This window comes from Hippocampus zosterae, chromosome 5 (genome assembly GCF_025434085.1).
Source record: "Hippocampus zosterae strain Florida chromosome 5, ASM2543408v3, whole genome shotgun sequence".
Classification (NCBI taxonomy): domain Eukaryota; kingdom Metazoa; phylum Chordata; class Actinopteri; order Syngnathiformes; family Syngnathidae; genus Hippocampus; species Hippocampus zosterae.
The window spans coordinates 4,373,249-4,391,587 of NC_067455.1; the positions used below are offsets into that span (position 1 = coordinate 4,373,249).

Below are 18,339 nucleotides of genomic sequence, written 5' to 3' on the forward strand. Positions count from 1 at the left end.
ACAGCCGCTCGTGCTCTTTTGATCGCTAATACAGGAGACACAAACACACTATTAGATGACCTGCCGAGAACCTCAACGCGACATCCTTATTCACTCACTTCCATGTCACTCAACTGGCCAGGCCCACCTTTGACCTTTGAAAGGCACACAAACATTCGCCGTCACAGATACTACAATGGTGAAGGTTAGGAGGGTGACCCAAGTGGACAAAACCTGTACTTCACATGAGTCTATTCTCACATTTTGTTGCATGAAGCTTGAAAAAAATATATATATGTGTATATATGTCTTTACAGTATCCGTATACAGGTGTAGGTCATAAAAGTAAATTTGTTTGGTATGTCACAGATTTTGTCCATGGCAGGGGTGGATTGTATTGTCATCACCGTGATAAACACGGCACTGTTGTCGTCGTGTTAAAGCAGTAAAAAAAACAAAAAACAATTTGGGCCAAAACAACACATTTTTGGGGTCATTCCATAAAAAGCAACCCAATTTTTGGTGGTTGTTTTATGAAAAACAACCCAGAAAGTTGGAACAGATTCGTGGATCGGTCCATTATGATTTTTTTTTTAAACCCGAATTGGGTTATTTTTTTAACCCAAACTGTTTTGGGAGTGTCGTCGTAGTGCAGTTACATACATTCTTGCTGCTGGAGGCTGTAAATTTCCCCATTGTAGGACAAATAAAGGATATCTTATCTTATATAAGTTGAAGTGGTCATAATGTTTAAAAAAAAAAAGCGCATTTTGGAATGAATGTGAAAAGACATCAAGAATTAATTTGTACAATATATTTTTAGTCTTGCTTCAGCCCGTTTGAGATGCAGCCCGCATCTCATCAGCCCGCCCCCTGCCCCTTCGTACTGTTGGGCCAATGGGGAGATTTTTTTTTTTTTTTTTTTTTTAACTATGGTGATCTTGGGTTGACTTCAAGGTAGCTGCGCCTCAATAAATACCATCTAACCGAAAGTTTGGACTTCTCGTATTCATAGCGTCACACTGACGTGGGCCGAAGAGCTGCTCTTAACTCACGATGTTGATTGTGCCACTGCGTGTGGGGATCTTAGCATTGATTTGCCAAGCTGTTGTCAACCGTTTAATTGGCTTGACTTCTTTTCTAATGGGTGGAGTTCACCTGTGCCAGTTTTAAATAGATCGCAGTTAAGATTGTCACATAACAGGTTAAATCTAACAATGGTGGGTGGGGGCAAAACGGGACAGGGTGTGTGTTTACGTGCGTGGGGGTTGGATGAGACCACAGGGCTGACATGCAACGTCCGCTTATGTTTATGTGCGTGCCCGCCGGGGGGGGGGGGGGGGGGGGGGGCGCGTGCGTGCGTGTGACTGGGTGTGTTTTGGAGCAGGTTCGTCTGGTGGATGTAGCGTGGTTGTGTAGGGCGTCGTGGGAACGCTCTTATTGGATGGCCAGGGGGCTGCCAGTTGCTATGGGAAGGAGACAACAAGTGGAGGGCTGCCGCCGTTGCTGGCTGTGGGTGTGTGCAGCTCGGGTTGTTTGTGGAAAATCAGGTCCGCTCAGGTGTGGGAAATTACGAGTGTTGAAGGGAGGCAGGACAAGGGACTTGGGTCTCCATGAGAATCGGAGTCGAATAGGAAATATCAGAAATGATCCGGGCAGCACGCTGAACTTGGTGGTGTGCGGCGTGTCACGGTTCTCAATTTCCGGAAAGCGTGGAGTTTGCTTGTTCTCCCCGCTTACGCAAGTTTCCTCTAAGCACCTCAAATGCCCGAAACATGCGTATTCTAGTTTCGGTGAAGAGAGTCAGCCGGGTTGTCTTCAGCTCCCGGGCGTTCCAAAAAGAGGATCAGTATGCAAAGACATTCTCAGCTTGACTTTATCCGGTTGTCCAACTTTTGACCCCAGCATAAAAAAAATCTAATCGAATCTAAAATCTGGACTTCAGTCATGATTCAATTGAAACGTGTTGCACATAAAAGTTAAATACATTTTGCAGGTCTTTGAAGTGCTCACACCCCCTCCGCTTGTCACGTTGCTGCAAAAGATTGAATGCAAATGTCTGGTACTTAAAAGTTCAATACAACTAAATTGCATATCCTGTACGGCATTGGGAAAAAAAAAGAACAAAAAGCATTTGAGATCACTGTAACATTGTGGACAAGGGCATTTAAATTGGTCATTGTTTTATGTACCACCAGAGGGCGCCTGTATACAAATTGCATACCACGCCTGAAAAGGTACTGCGCAGGGATGAGGATTTTCTGACTTTTTTTTTTAACCCGAAAAATAACCATTCTCGAGACGAATACAAATCTGTTGATTAATTTTTGGGGTGTAGCGCTCTTCGTGTGTCACCCCTTAGGAACTTTTGTGTAAGGGTGTGTGGGTACCAGCATGTTTAAAATATGTAAACAGTATTTATACTTGACATATTTGAGACAATGACTACGGCATTACACGTTTACTTAAATCTTTAATTATAAAACCTTATAGAGTAATTAACATTCATCTGCATTGCCTTTTGAGAGAGCGCGAGAGAGACTTGCTCTCGCGTACACCCCGCCCCTAGCCACGCACACGCACACACGTGTGTGCGCACGCACAAACACAAGTCGCGAACACCACAGTGTGTCTAGACATTGATCATAGGCACCCACGTGATAAGACACAAGGTTGATGGGCGGGGCTGCACAGCCAATCAGCTCACGGTATAGATTCACTCGTGCTGTCATTGGTAGACATCGCTGGGAACCAATCAAGTACAGCCATATACAAACCTCTGAGTCATTCTGCATTTTTTTTCTGAATACAGTACTTTGGAGGGGGGGGAAAAACACGATGGAGTGAAGCCGCGATAATTGAAGCGCAATGTAGCGAAAGCCAAAAAGGGGATCTTCTTTATCACCAGTCTAGCTTCTTCCACACTTTCGTTTCGTGTTGATCCAAGCGGAGCATCCTGTCAGTAAAAAAAAATAAAAAAAATACATAAATTAAAATAAAATAATAAGATTGTGAAGTCAGACATTAGCATCACTGACAGGACACAAACGTGAACGTCGGCCAGCCTTCGTTATGTTGCACTTTTTAATCTTCCTCATTCTCTCACCCACTCTACATTTCCACTTCCTCCTGCGAGGGCGCGTCTTTCTTTTCTTTCTTTCCTTCCGGGATCATTTGGACCTCGCTTCTTGCTTCAGGTATTTTAATCAAACGGCTAATGCTATAAAGGGAATTAACCAAGTGGCCTGTGGTTACGCCGCTCCGTCATTGCATAATCCTGTGTCTGTTCCACTCCTCTCAAACAATTCACAGGCCTCCCGTCCACACAAGTGTGTGAGGCACGCATCATCGCTAACTCTAAAGGAAGTCATGTATGGAAACAGAGTAGCGGCTGCTGAGCCTCGCTTACACTGTCCTTTGCGTGCACGATGTCCAAAAATGAAGCTACACTCACTGGACGCTTCATTTGGTACACCAATCCATTTACAGTTGTGTCAAAAACTCTGGCTTCACAAGGATAATTATTTCCGGCTTTTGACGAAGGGGGGCGGGCTAGTTTGTCAATTTCGGAAATCCCGTCTGGGACCCTTAAAATTAGGTGTGTTTTCGTGTACTGTATGTTAATATAGCCCCCCCCCCCCAAAAAAAAACGTTCTCTTTCACTATAGAAATATGTAGTCTGTTCAGTTATGGGGCTTGAGTATAATCTTGTATTTTTTTTTTATATAATAATAAAAGTCCAGGGTGGTCTATGATGATCATGATGACGAGCACGATTAATTTTTTTGGGGGGATGGTTCATTTGAAAACACTTTTTTAAGAAAAAATGTCATGCACAATGCTATTTTTAACAAGAATTTTTGGTGCTGATTCTGAACCTGCCCTCATTTTTTTCTCTAGCACTTCAGATTTTTTAATAATAATCATGATGATTATGACGAAATGTAATCTCATCATGTATTTATTATTATGCATGAATTGTTTCTTCAGCAACAGGTGCAATAACCGAAACCATAAAGCTTTACCTTGCATGGTAAAATCTGTGTTGCGCAAGCTTTTCGAGGTCAAACCTAAAAACAAAGAATAAAAAAACCTATCTCAAAAACCTGAAGACACTTTTTTTAAATTGGCGTCAAAAACATGTTGATGGACACACAACCATTTTCGATTCTAATTTGCTGTGATGGTAAAGTGGATTGAATCACTCAAGGCTCATCATAATCTCTTTGACGACGCTGACATAGCTGTCATACATGTTTAAAGAGACGCTAACCACTTTTAGAACAACTCAAAACTACTGAATTCAACGCAGCCGCTTCCCCTTTGAAAGCATCTGCCAAGGAGCCGGAACAGGAATTGTTTGCAAAGCGACGCTGCCACCCAGTGGTGAGTCTCCGGTATTGCGGGACTGAAAGACTTTCCGTGTTTCCCCAGGTGGTGATGTCTTCAGGCGAGGACGGTCTGATTGGAATCCCCTTCCCGGAGCACAGCAACGAGCTTCTGTCCCACCTCAATGACCAGAGGCGCTCGGGGCTCCTGTGCGACCTCACTCTGACCTCTCGCGGGTCACGTTACCCGACCCACCGCGCCGTCTTGGCCGCCGTCAGTCTCTACTTCCGCCGGCTCTTCGGGGCAGAGGAAGACGGCTGCGGCGACGGCGGTGGCGGAGGTTTCAGCGTGTGCCAGCTGGACTGCGTGGCGCCCGACGCCCTGGACGCCCTGCTGGAGTTCGCCTACACAGCCACTTTGACCATCCCCTGCTCCGGGATGAGGGACGTGCTGCGGGGGGCTCAGCTTTTGGGCATCCAGTGCGTGGCGGACGCCTGCAGGGACATCCTGGGGGAGAAGGCGGAGCTGGACGAGGAAGAGGCGGAGAGGCGGCAGCACGCGGATGCCGTTCAGAGGCCGGCAGTCGAACGCGGATCCCGAAGGAAAACGGACCGGAAGAATGTGAAAAAATTGCGGCCGCATCGCATCGACTCACTTTTGAACCCGCCGCCCGTTTCCCCGGTCTCGTACCCTTCACCTCTGTCGGAGAGCATGTGCTCGCCGCCCCCCGCCCAACCCCCCAGCCCGGAACCGGACGAGCTTCTCTTCAAATGGAGGAAGAACGGCGACGCCGGGGCCGTCCGAGTACCAGAGAGGGGCCCCACGTTAAATGGAGGCCACCTACACTGGATGAACCAATGGCCCCCACCCACAGCCGCCCCGCCGGAGGACAAACTGTCTGAGGAAGAAGACATGGAGGGCTTTGGCAACGAAGGTACGCTGATGGAAAGCACCTCCACCACTTCCTCCGTGGCCGAGCGGGGGATCGGCGCGGCGTCGGCCTCGGCAACGACGGCGGTCGGGGTCGGCAGGAAGAGGAAGTCGCAAATGCCTCAGCAGTGTCCCGTCTGTCAGAAGATCATCCACGGAGCGGGAAAACTGCCTCGACACATGAGGACGCACACCGGAGAGAAACCCTTCCAGTGCTCCGCCTGCGGGGTTCGCTTCACCAGGTACGCAAACGATCCAGAATACGACACCCATCTCTCCGATTTCTGCAGGTGCCGGGTTACAAGCCCGAGTCTTTTTGTCGGATACAAAAAAACGAGACCAAGATAAAGCGATACAACTTTCTTTTTGCCCACTAATTCTTAATTAACAATCTGGAGAATGTAATGGCCAGCACATGTGCAATTCTCCCAAAGACTCAACTGCCCATCAAATATCAAAACGATGGAAATGATTACTGAGAGTTTTTTATTTTGATAATTTTTTTTTCCAATATATGAATGAAGAAAAAAAAAAAGGAATGTGGCGGGGGAAAATTTACACGGGGGTAATTGTACCTTCTACCGTCTAGGGGAAGAGCATTCAATAATTCTTCCTGATACCTTACGACACTCGCGCAAAAATCGGCGGGCTTTACGATCCCGTCCCACCCATGTCAGCAAGGTCGCGATTATCGGATGACCAAAAACGGCGTTTCGCAAACTTTATTATTGATTGCAATTACATGAGAAAATCTCACTTTGTTTATTTCGGAAACTCAAATCACCCCTTTTGTAAATGAACTTGTCCTCAGTCAAAGGAAAGGAATGCAAATGACATGAATCCGCTCAAGACCGAAAAAAACAAAATAAAAACAGCCCAAAAATATATTATCTTAAAAATTTTTTTTGCTGTTTTGCACTAATGACATAAATAGAATTGCAAAGAATTAAAACAATATTTGGTGTTTTTTTTGTTATTGTAAAGTGTCCTTGGGTGTCTTGAAAGGCGCTTATAAATAAAATGTATTATTATTATTATTATAATATTGTCACACTTTGCATCAATTGAATGGCCATTTTGCTGCCTCCCACTTTGGCCACTGGAGGGCAGTATAGAAGAAACAGCTCATCTCAGTACCTTGCAGAGGATAAAGAATATATGAATGGCATTTCCCGTGATGGTGAACCGTATTAATTTCTGTGCCGAATAAGTCGGATCATTTCCCGCGGCTGGTTGGCAGTTTGGTTGCCCATCCTCACGCAACCCCCCTGGGGCTGTCTTTTCACCACCTGGTGTGTTTTTGCATCTAGGAACGACAAGTTGAAGATCCACATGCGAAAGCACACGGGCGAGCGTCCCTACTCGTGTCCGCACTGCCCCGCCCGCTTCCTGCACTCGTACGACCTGAAGAACCACTTGTCCCTGCACAGCGGCGCGCGGCCCTTCGAGTGCCTGCTCTGCCACAAGGCCTTCGCCCGCGAGGACCACCTCCAGCGCCACCGCAAGGGACACAGCTGCCTGGAGCTGCGCACGCGCTGGCCCAGACGTGGTCCCGACGACCACCAGGAAGCTGACGCGGACGCGGGCGAGCGCCTCCAGCCACCGCGGCCCCACTCTTCTTCGGCTTTCTCGCGGCCCACCATGCTGGAAGGCGGCATGTTCCAAACGGACGTCGACAGGGAGCGCGCGCTCGCGCTGCAGGCTCTGGCGCAGCTCAGCCCGCACCGGTTCGCCAACTACCACAGCCTCCTTCTGCGAGGCGCCGAGCAGCGGAGGGTCAGGGAAGGCGGGGCCAAGGATCCCGAGGGAGTCACCTCGCAGCGTCAAAGCTGGCCACTGGAAGCCGCGGAGAAGATTAGTGAGGTGGAGGAGGACGTATAGTGAATATTTGAGTCTGTGTGTGGTCTTACATCCACGTTTAAAAAAAAAAACAATGTATAATCTCACTCAGGTGGCTCGACCTGCTGCTCCATGTGGACCCCCCCCCCCAAAAAAATGTCAAACGGCTTTTCTGAGTCGTTTTAAATGTTTGTTTGTCCACTCTTCTTCTTTCTAGGTTCAAAGGGGAAACTCGTGATGAATTTTCTCTTTGATATGATGTGCCCCCACGAGTCCAACCAAAATATTCTGATGATTATTGACTTTGTGGGGGTAAAAATGTAGGAGATGAATTCGTTTTAAAAAAAACAATCTCAGGATGCTGCCATTCTGTCCCGTTGGCTGAAAACGACATCAAAGTGCCCCCCGGGCACGCAAAGCGAACGTCACGTGACCAAACTCGTAAAACAGGTGAGGCGTGATGTTCCCAATGCGAGCCTGGTGGCACTGGGATGTAGTTTTTTTCAGTCAACAGCAGAGGGCGGTATAAGACCAAAATGGCAACCGCTTGAGATGGATGACAACAGATGGATTCATTTGCTTGACGCGAAAGCAATATTCATCACAAAAGAGCCTTTCGACTAGCGGGCACCTATGCAAAGATCATGTTTGCCTGGAGTTCCCCTTCAAGCCGCCTTTTCCAATTTTTGTGTTCATACTCGCGTTTACTGGGATACTTTTCAAGTTGCAAACAAGAAATTCGAAGCTGCAAAATGGAGCGACGGTGAATATTATCGTTTCGGGAGTGGTCACTTGTGGTAAAATTGCAGCCAAGTGCTCTCAGTCTTTGTTTAGATTTGGTGCTGGAACCAAAGCTCTAGTTACTTGATAATTAAAAAAAAAATTTGTAGCCAATGTTGGGTCCAAAGAACTCCTTCTGCTTCCATAGTTGAGTTTTCTGTGTTGATTGACCAAAAAGACCAAGTCTTGGTCAAAAGTTGTTTTCGTCTCTTTAAAGACTGTCAATTTCAGCCTTCCCACATGCAAGTTTGGCTTTCTTAATAGTGACAACAACAAAAAAAAAGGTGTGGGGATGAACAAGAGCATTTACCCATTTTTCTGTATTTATTTATTTATTGTGTTTATTTATTTTTCTGCTTTTTTTTTTTTTTGGGTGGGATCAAATCCAAGGTTGGTCAAAGGTTGAATGTGGCTCTTCGTCCCTTCTTTGCGCTCTCCACTACTTGCACATGTAAACCCAGTCAGGTACTGCACAAACACCCATGGCAGCCTCTTCGAACAGGGGTGGGCAACCTGTGGAACTCGGGCCAGCCAGAGCCTTTTATTTGGCCCGCCTTCTTAAAAAAAAAATGTTGTTCATTGACTTATGACTTTTGGAAAGAAGTTGCCTACCCCAGTGTTCAAGACTCCAGAGGTGGCAGTAAATGTTTGTAGCACAAAGGCCAAATGAGTGTAACAGCGCCGTTTGTGGAGTCTGTTGTGTGCTCAATCAAAAGAGCTAAGGAGAAAACCAGCGTACTCGCCAGACATGTTAATTTAAACTCCCCGGCATCATTACTTGAAATATGGATGCTTTTCTTAAACACACATCCAAAGGACAAAAAGAAAGTTTTTTTTTTTATCAATAGTGAGATTTTCCTGTAACATTCTGTTTAAATGACATTATATTCCTGCAAGGGACTTCCATTTTCTCAGTTGTCTTGCCTGCGCTGCTTTCGAGAAAACTGGGAACTTAGAAATTTACCGTCTCGCGTTATGAAGAGTCATTTAGAGTCAAAACTTTAAAAAGTGCCCTGACGGTTTGTTAAACAATTAGATTTTGCTGTCATGAGTTCCCTCTGATCGATGCAGTGGGGATGGGTGTGGCATCTATTAAAAAAAAAATTCTAAATTGGGCACACCACACAGTTGTAAACAAACTTCCCAAATTTGATTAAATAGAAATTCACCGATAACGAAAGAGGTTTTCAAATGGATTTCAAAAATTGGATATGAAATCCACCCCTTCCCTCGCCTCTCAGATGTTGTAGGTCTGTCGGCTAAACTGCCACCTGTCAATCGGTTACGTTCGTACGTGTCGCATTGATTTCATGCCTCAGCATACCTACATGTTGACATCTTCCGGTAGCGACTGTGTTGTCACGGGGTTTTCCGGAGGCGCTAGTCGGCCGCTAGCACCTGAGCTAACAGGCTCCTGGCCGGCTCTCGTCTGATACGCCGCCGCACCGCTTACTGTTGTGCCGTTGCGTGAGTCCGTCTAACGGGGACACTTCTGGTACAGTAACCGATCTTCAGCAAGCGTCATTCGCGCACGCACGACGGACACGGTCGCTGGCCTCGTTCTAAATGAACGCCTCACCTCACACGTATTACGGCAGCCCCAAGAACTCCAAATTCCAAAATACTTTGGAATGTCAAGAACGCCAGCGAGCAGTTCTGTAAATTTTGGCGCTAAGGGAAGATTTCATTTTTCGGCGGGGGGCATGGCTAGCTAACTGCATGGCTAGCTAACTGTATGCTCAGGTGCTAGAAAAGGATAATTGGAACTAACCAACTCGCAATTGCGCCGGAGAGCCACGGGTCTAGCGTCGCAGTTCCTCAACTCCTTGCGGTACGAAAAAGAATCTATGACTGGGAGTACTGTTAAATTGAATGACTGTGTTCTAACACCAGTTGCATAACAGGTCATGTGTTTCCCGTTATGTAGCAGCATTAGAAGGGATGCTTACTAATTTAGCCATTTTAAGCAGTGAAAATAATAATAATTTCGTTATTTTCCATGTACAACTAACACCTTTGAAAAACGCATTTTGTCACTTGCTGTCGACTGTAAACGATATGTTTGCAGGCTGACAAAAAATTTTTGACTGTTTACCGCTGGAAATTGCTTGGAAAGTATCCAGTGACGCTAATGCACTCAAGGCTAAGCCAAATATTTGTTTTAAATACACAACGTGTAATTGTTATAAAAAATATTATCAGCTTTGCTTAAAGAATCAATATCAACTGGGAGTGGTAGGAGACAAAAAACTAGTTTTTGAAAACCTGGTCAATATTTGCCAAAGTGCTGTTTCTTGACAGTTTTGGGTTCCTTTAAAGTCACTGCTAGTCTTCTGTAATTTGTTCCTCCATTTTGTGTTTGAAAGCCCTCACCTTTTTCTTCCAACTCAGTAAAAACAAGCAAACCAAAACGGCAGCACCAACTGAGGCATGTAGCAAGACCTCACTGATCACATGGCGGGTACAGTACTGTAACCCCTGAGAGCCCAACATGATGAGGTGGATTCAATGAAAGAAATAGTCGATTCAATTTGTAGAAAAAAAAAAATCAAATTCATCCACTACTTATTTCGCTTGTCGGTCATGTTTTGAATCGACTTTGTTGCGATCTTTCCATTTCCCAGAAGTCTCGAACGCAGCAATAATTGCTTCTGCCACCTGGCGCCTCCTGTTGGTGATGAATGTAAAATGCACTATGCTCACCTGAGTAATTGTCATTTAAGTCGCATGGGACCGACCGACCATTTAAGACTTTTTGTTTGTTTTTTTTTTTTGTTCCGTTGTATTTTTTTTCACGTTCAAAGTATTTGGACGTGAAAAAAAAATACAACTCTCTTCTTGTTTAGCGCAGAGTTGTATTGTTATCAAATATCATAGAAATGAACGGGATGAAGTTGCCTTTGTTTTTGTTATGCTGCACTTCTTCTTCTCAGGAACTCTTGAGCAATGCACTAAGTGGTGACAGGACCGATAAAATGCGAGATGCTGGCTCTTCCACATATGAGGCCGCCGGTCCGAAAAAAAAAAAATATCATCGGACTCTGTTTATATTCGGAGCTGGTTTTAAAATGGCATTCACGCGGACTGCTCGTCTTAAATGGAGAGCGTCGGTGCTCTCAGTCCAAATGGAATGAAAGGAGTGAGTGTGACTCGATGCCAGCTGTGAAGTGTACCTCTCTATATAAAGCTTTAGTGGCTTGGGTGAAGGGCGGATGGTCCGAGACCACCTCGCCATCAGGGATAAGTTAGATTTTTTTTAAATTTTATTTTTTACCCCTTTAGTTTCTTCTCGACCTTGACTGTTCACCTCCCGTCTTTTAATTTTTTTTCCACATCATGTCAAGGACCAGAAATAAACTTTAAAAAAAAAAATGTCAAAACTTGCCATTTGCTGCTTTTCTCTGTCAGTGATTCTCAAAGTGTGATGAAAATACCACCAGTGGTACGTCGGCTCCCCTCGAGTGGTATGCGAAAATCTTCAAACCGCGGACATTTGCTCCGGCGGCTTAAATGATATTTTTGAATACAGTGCATTTGTGAAGTTGGTTGCATTTATTGCAATACATTTTAGAAACAATGTGGTAGAACATGAATTTAGTTACCATTTTTATCGCACGTAATCCTTTCAGGACAAGTTTTAATCTTTACAGTCGTAATTGGGGTTCGGCCTTTTTGGTTGACTCCATGTTTGAAAAAACTCTGCAAAAAAAAGACACCTTTTAGAGTTGGAAAGAGCTCCCAGGTCTCAACGGCATCTGTGTCGTGGGTTCGCTTCATCAAATTTGCAAGGCAGAAAAGTGGCTGTTTGGTAACTTTGTTCCCAACGAGCCCCGCCCAAAATACAGATAAAAACGCAGTGCACCTTAGCAGGTTTTGCGTAATTGATACACGACGACATGGGGCTCACTGAAGCCTTGGCGGGTCTTGAATTGGGCCGCTTCATGCAAACGGCTGTCGTTTGCCTCCTTGTCGCTGTTATCTATAAATTATTGCCAGTGCTGCGTCAGCTAAGGGATTCCGCTGGAAAACCTCCGATCTTTCCAGGACCAGATGGACACTGGTTGATGGGTCATACTTTCATGGTAAGACATACAAACACGTTCATCAAGAAAAGACTGAGAGGTTTCAGGCTACAGAGAACATCTTTGTGTGCGCGTGTGTGTGTTTTTTTTTTCAGGTTAAACAAGATGAGTCTGGCTTGGAACAGATTATCAAATGGGGGAGGCAGTACCCCTACGCTTTCACCATTCGCCTCGGTCCCTTTAAATTCCTCTACATCCACCACCCCGATTACGCGAAAACCTTTTTGACGTCCTCAGGTGTCTATTTGTATTTCTATCAACATTTCAAATAGGAGGTAACAGAGCAGATGTTACAAATAAATTGAAGTGTACCATCATTTCTCATGTATAATACTCATGCTTGTTGCTGAAAATGGCAAAAAAAAATGAATCAACTTAAATACTGGGGTAAAAAAAAAAACTTTTTTGACATGAGGAAAAAAATGTCCATACTGTATGTGCAAAAAATATATCATTCCGAATCCACAAAATCTTATTCGGCGGCCCGGTAGTCCAGTGGTTAGCACGTCGGCTTCACAGTGCAGAGGTACCGGGTTCGATTCCAGCTCCGGCCCCCCTGTGTGGAGTTTGCATGTTCTCCCCGGGCCTGCGTGGGTTTTCTCCGGGTGCTCCGGTTTCCTCCCACATTCCAAAAACATGCGTTGCAGGCTGATTGAACACTCTAAATTGTCCCACGGTGTGAGTGTGAGCGTGGATGATTTTTGGTCTCTGTGTGCCCTGCGATTGGCTGGCAACCGATTCAGGGTGTCCCCCGCCTACTGCCCGAAGATAGCTGGGATAGGCTCCAGCACCCCCCGCGACCCTAGTGAGGATCAAGCGGCTCGAAGATGAATGAATGAATGAATGAAAATCTTATTCAGCCTACCCTTGTAGTTTCGGGGAGTATGCCTGCCATCTGGTGGTGATTGGTAATACTACAAGTTTAAACGCCCGTCAATCTCAAGGTTGTGAAAAAGGCGTACAGTGGACCCTTGCCATTGGTGGGGCATCGGGACTGGGCCAGCCCACAAGTAGTAATATGAATAATTGACACCCCCTTTTGAATTGCTTTCATAATTGGCGCATGCATAAAACACACAAGATAAATACCTAGATGGGGTTTCGTCACATCAGAGAACTTGAACAGAAAAGGTGAGGAAGCAATACGGCTTCCATTTTTGGAGCGTAGATACCCAACAAATCCGGGTTGGCTATTAGCACAGTATAAATCCCTCTGTTGTCCGTGTTTCACAACAAGAAATTTTACTGTGTCCCATCTCTTACAGAGCCAAAGAATAAGTCCTATAAGATTTTTCTGGACTGGATTGGTGAGAGACATTTTGGAGTGATTCATGGCAGTTTCATTTCTCAGGCACACTTTGACATGCCACCCTCTTGAATCCTCAGGTGACGGCTTAGTGTTGCTGGATGATGAGAAATGGCTTAACCACAGAAAGCTCCTGAATCCGGCCTTTCGTATTGATATTTTGAAACCGTATGTGAAAGTGATGTCCCAGGCAGCAAATACTATGTTGGTTAGTACATGTTGTTGTTCTTCCTTGTTCTTCCCCGTTTCTGCACTATAAGGCGCACCTAAAGGCATTCCTATTTCCTCAAAAGCCGACCGTGCGCCTTATAATCCGGTGCGCCTTATTCATGGATCGATATTATTTCTCGGCCGTAGTATTTTAATTGTTCGATTAAGGGCTTTGTTACAGCTGCGGTGGTTGTGAAAGCCTGAAATAAAAATAAAGCTGTCTTGTATTTAATTGCATTCCCTTTAGTGTTGCTCCATCTGGTGGTTACCTAACGCAACTGCAGCCACTATTGTTGCTTCTATTCTATGCGGTGTATATGAAAACCGTTTAAAAAGAGGCCATTCATTGAAGGTGCGCCTTGTAAATGAATCGGGCTTCTCAGCCAACCACTTGGTGGATGGCTCATGTGTCAAGCCGGTGCTTAACAGAGTCCATCTCATCCAAAGTTCCCACCACACCGTGCCTTTTAAAACTGGCCTTTGCCAAGTCTGACTTGCTGACCCGTTGTCACCAGGACAAATTGGAGCGCTACTCGAACACCGGTGAGTCCTTTGAGATATGCGAACACATGGCCGTCATGACGATGGACATCATCATGAACTGCGCCTTTAGCTCCAAGAAAAAGACCACGAGGTCAGCCTTGCAGTGCTTCTGATTATTTCCTTCTCTTTCTGGCACAGGAAAAGCTAACGCTTCATTTTTCTGGTTTCAGCCGAACACCCGAGTTCCTCAAAGTAACAAGAGAGCTTGCCGAAATTGGCTGCTTGCGCTTCCGAAACCCTCTTTACCACAACAAGCTCCTATTCCATCTGAGCCCTCTCGGCTTCAGCTACAGGAGAGCCCTCAAAGCCTATAACGGCTATACAGGTAAAACTCTGCAAAGGATCGCCCGTTGCTAATTGATTTTCTTGCAGAAACTCCCATGAAGCCCTGTTTGCAGTTGCGTTGCTTTCCAGATACACCCACAAAATATGAAAATCCGTGATATCGAAACAATTATCAGAAATGTGTTGAACTTTGAAAGTGACGCATTCAACCAAAGAAAGCTCAACATCGTACATCTAAACACCAACGTTCTACAGAACTATAAAAAATTGCCAAAAGCCCCGATCCCAATGACCCGCGAACAATTGCGAGTGTCCATTGAAGAAGAGTTTTGTTGAAACATGGACGATATTCGGGGGCAGCGAAAATGAAGCTTTGTTACTCAATTCTGTCTGTCGCATCTTTTCTTTTGCTTTTTCAAAGATGAAGTGATAAAGCGGAGAAAAGAGCAACTCGCGCAGGAAGCGAAGGAGCCGCACCACCTCCCGGCCACCGCAAAACTGGACTTTCTGGACACGCTACTCTTAGCAAGAGTATGTTTCATTTTTAAAAAAAAACATCAAATATACAATACATCAAATTGTATGTTTATCCTCTCTGCACCAATACTCCAGCTGTTTAATGTTCTTCTTGCACTCTTATATGGATACACAGTCGTGCATTTTGCAGCATGAATAACAACGGGCTGAGGACGGAGCCTTGAGGACATCCGGAGCTCAGTGTGATAACAATTGGAGGTGTTCTTTTGGATATGAACAGACTGCAGACTTTGTGTAAAAATAATTCCAGGCCCCCCCAGTGCAGACTTTTAAGGTGGTGTGGCTGAAATCTCAAGAAATCTCTGTCTGGGTGTTTGGTCAATAGCCCACTGACGACTTCAAGAATCTCTGAGTGCCTTCTTAGCTTCAACATTAGCTCTGGGAGTCACGTACACTGCGCCTACAATCATATTCGTGAATTCCCTCGATAGATCCACCTGAGAGCATTTTATTTTATTTTTTTGTAGTTACTGTAGCATTGACGATGCAACTTCCACCCCTGTTCCATAAACACGCATGCTAGCTTAATTCAAGACTGCATCATCTTAAAGTATGAATGCGAGTGTTAGCGCCAGTCCGGGGTGGACTCAAAGTCAGCTGGGTTATGCCCCAGCTCACCCACGACTCCCATGAAGGAAATGGCTGGAGCACTACTTGACCACGTAACAAGCATCTTTTTTTTTTCCATAGGGTGACAATCAGGCGGGCCTGACAAATGAAGAAATACAAGCCGAGGTGAAGACCTTCATGGTGGCGGGCCATGAATCCAGCGCCGTTGCTCTCTCTTTTATTTTTTACGCCCTGGCCTGCAACCCAGAACATCAGCAAATATGCAGGGAGGAGGTCACCCAAGTCCTGGGTGACAAGAACACCGTGGATTGGTAAACAGATCTTCACTTTGGGCAGAAAATCAGCCCGAGCTCCATGATCGGATGGTTGCGGGGCTCTCGTTTCATGATGGCGATCGTTTGGTCTGTGTCATCTTTCACTAGGGAGGATCTGGCGCACATGCCTTACACCACCATGTGCATCAAAGAATCCCTTCGACTTTACCCGCCTATTCCATTATTTTCCAGAAAACTCACCAAACCAATGACTTTTTTCGACGGAAGAACTTTGCCAGAAGGTCAGTGGTTAGGGTAACTGTTTTCGTGCGTCGAGAGCTGAAAACACATTCTCGGAATATTACCCAACAACATTAGCGCCGCTGTGGTGCTTTGACTTATGAGTACCCCAACATACTGTGCAAGTTTTTCAAGTTACCACACAAGGCGTCCCCATTGTGTGTGCGTGTGTGTGTGTGTGTGCGTGTGCGCGTGCGCGTGTGTGTGCATGCACGCTGTGGGCCAAAATTGGAGGTCGTAGTGCTCCTTATCATTGTTATGAATGAGCTGTGAGATATGGTATACACACACACACACACACACACACACACACATGCACAAGTAACACTAATACAATTGAGTGCACATTTATTCTGCCACCTCTGTCCTTGTGTCCTTATGGAAAAGATGAGACTGATGCCCTAAATATAATAGTAAATAATAGTTCCATCAGTAGTATACAATAGAATATAAATCATTACTCAGTAAAAATACTCACAGAGAGCTTTGCTTAATGTTAGAAATGTGCACTTCAAATTACAAATGTGGAGCTATAAAATGACAACTAAAACCTCAATATGTCACAAATGGAATAAGTGTGTACTTCACTAAATTATTTTAGGTTTTTTATTTAGTGGTTTGATTTAAGGTGTAATATCGGGTGGATCTGAGACCATATTCCAGATTTGGGTTTGCATAACAAGTTCTATTTCATAACAAGATGTTTGTTAAAAAAGTTAAACTTAGACAAATATTAGATATAATAAAAAATACATCATTGTTTTACTTTCTAATAAGCCCATGAGACGTTTTTCTATAGTTTCAGTTTTGTTGAAACAAAAATATTTCAGAAATCAATAGGTGGCGGTAGTGAGCAAAAAGTGTGTGTATTGAAGTTAAATGAAAATACACACAAAAAATCATTTTTGGTATATTTGTGAGGACCTCTCTGAAACTTTGAGAGATGCCTATATAAACCCTCTAGAGGCCTTTAGAATGAAAAACTTGTGAGGACTGGCCTAAATGTCCTCACTTGTCAAAAATGTCCTCACTACGTTGGTCTTATAATCACAGTGGTCCTCACAAGAATAGTCATACAAACACACACACACACACACACACACAAAACACAAGCAGTAGCTGCTTCCTAATTCTAAGCCTAAAGTAACTAACTAAGTAAATATTTTTTTTATTGGCTGCTCTGTATCCGCGTAGCTCTGGACTATATCCATGGGAAAAAAAGGAATTCACTGTATTTCCTTTTCTTATAGGTTCTTTGATTGGTCTGATGGTGTTTGCACTACACAGGAATGCAACCGTCTGGGAGAACCCTGACGCAAGTGAAACTCTTTTGACTGGTGGTGTCACTGGCCTAGCTTTTCTCGTGTCATTGCTCCAAACACGCGAGGGTCTATTTACGTGACTGGTGCAATTCTGCCGTGACGAGCGGTGTAAATCTATGCGGCGACACATCCGCTGTATTGGTAATTTTGCGCAAAATCAGTGTATTAAAAAAAAAAGGGTGGTCTGCACCGTTGTGGGTATACCACATCCGCCTTCAAATGCCGGCAATTCAATTTAATGTGACGCATTCAAATCTTTCCTGGAGGCATCTCTGTGCATCTGTGTTTGACCGGAGCGTTAATCGATTTGTGCAATGACTCTGAAGGTTTTGCACCCGCTGTCTGACTGCGCTCCTATCAAATTCACCCAAATCGTTTAAGACCAGCTGAGACGCTATTTTGTGGCCGAGGCAGGTGTTGTCACTCTGCCGCGCTAATCTTCAAGGACACACCCACACAGCTTTGCACCCTGACAAAAATCGGCGTTTTCACTTGCACCAGCAATGAAAATGGAGCCCTTAGATATTTTTTTTTTTTTTTTTTTAGAAATACACAAGTATTTAAGATGATTTGCTGCTGAAATTTGTCATTTTGCCATCTTGGGTTCTCTCAGCTGTTTGACCCGTTACGATTCCTGCCAGACAACATTTCCCAAAGGTCCCCACATGCATTTGTGCCCTTCTCCGCAGGCTTAAGGTTCGTCCACGTGTTCTTGTGTGTGACTGTTTATCTCCAGCGACTAGTGAGTATATTTTTTTTCCCACTCCGCCCCCTTAGGAACTGCATTGGTCAGAGTTTCGCCATGAACGAGATAAAAGTGGTCGTGGCTTTGATGCTCAAGCGGTACCAGCTGATTGAGGACCCCACTAAGAAGCCCAAGCTCCTTTATAGAATTGTGCTTCGCCCCCAAAATGGCATCCACATTCAAATCAAACCTCTGGATGCTTGACCAGAGATGGCAAAACCAGTTCCAGAAAGTTAAAAAAAAAACCCTGCAGCAGTTTTGGTTTAACCACAGGTGCTGTACTAATTTGGTGGGGGGTGCGAGAGCTCATCAAATACATACAACACTG

General features: G+C 44.9%; 2 protein-coding genes across 4 annotated transcripts in view; both read left to right on the top strand.

Moving 5' to 3' along the window:
• Window positions 1-10,041, top strand: part of zbtb7b (zinc finger and BTB domain containing 7B) — a 28,292-nt gene extending 18,251 nt beyond the window's left edge. For all 3 annotated transcript variants that reach the window (XM_052065133.1, XM_052065131.1, XM_052065130.1), the window contains 2 exons: window positions 4,414-5,480; window positions 6,549-10,041. In XM_052065133.1, the coding sequence (XP_051921093.1) occupies window positions 4,420-5,480; window positions 6,549-7,119 (1,632 nt within the window). In that variant the 5' untranslated portion in view covers window positions 4,414-4,419 and the 3' untranslated portion in view covers window positions 7,120-10,041. The remainder of the gene's footprint in view (window positions 1-4,413; window positions 5,481-6,548) is intronic.
• Window positions 10,042-11,711: 1,670 nt separating this feature from the next.
• LOC127600524 (cytochrome P450 4B1-like) lies at window positions 11,712-18,329 on the top strand. Its single transcript, XM_052065163.1, has 12 exons — window positions 11,712-11,939; window positions 12,035-12,176; window positions 13,205-13,246; window positions 13,326-13,453; window positions 13,971-14,089; window positions 14,169-14,323; window positions 14,705-14,814; window positions 15,511-15,701; window positions 15,813-15,946; window positions 17,195-17,259; window positions 17,880-17,962; window positions 18,044-18,329. The coding sequence occupies exons 1-12, from the start codon at window positions 11,754-11,756 to the stop codon at window positions 18,213-18,215; spliced, it is 1,527 nt and encodes a 508-aa protein (XP_051921123.1). The 5' UTR covers window positions 11,712-11,753; the 3' UTR covers window positions 18,216-18,329.
• The last annotated feature ends 10 nt before the right edge of the window (window positions 18,330-18,339 follow it).

Excerpts from the sequence above, each read along its gene's own strand:
- LOC127600524 (XM_052065163.1), top strand. The coding sequence starts at position 11,754 with ATGGGGCTCACTGAAGCCTTGGCGGGTCTTGAATTGGGCCGCTTCATG. Across the intron at positions 12,177-13,204 it reads AACCTTTTTGACGTCCTCAG|AGCCAAAGAATAAGTCCTAT; the intron begins GTGTCTATTTGT and ends CATCTCTTACAG. Across the intron at positions 17,963-18,043 it reads CCCTTCTCCGCAGGCTTAAG|GAACTGCATTGGTCAGAGTT; the intron begins GTTCGTCCACGT and ends CCGCCCCCTTAG.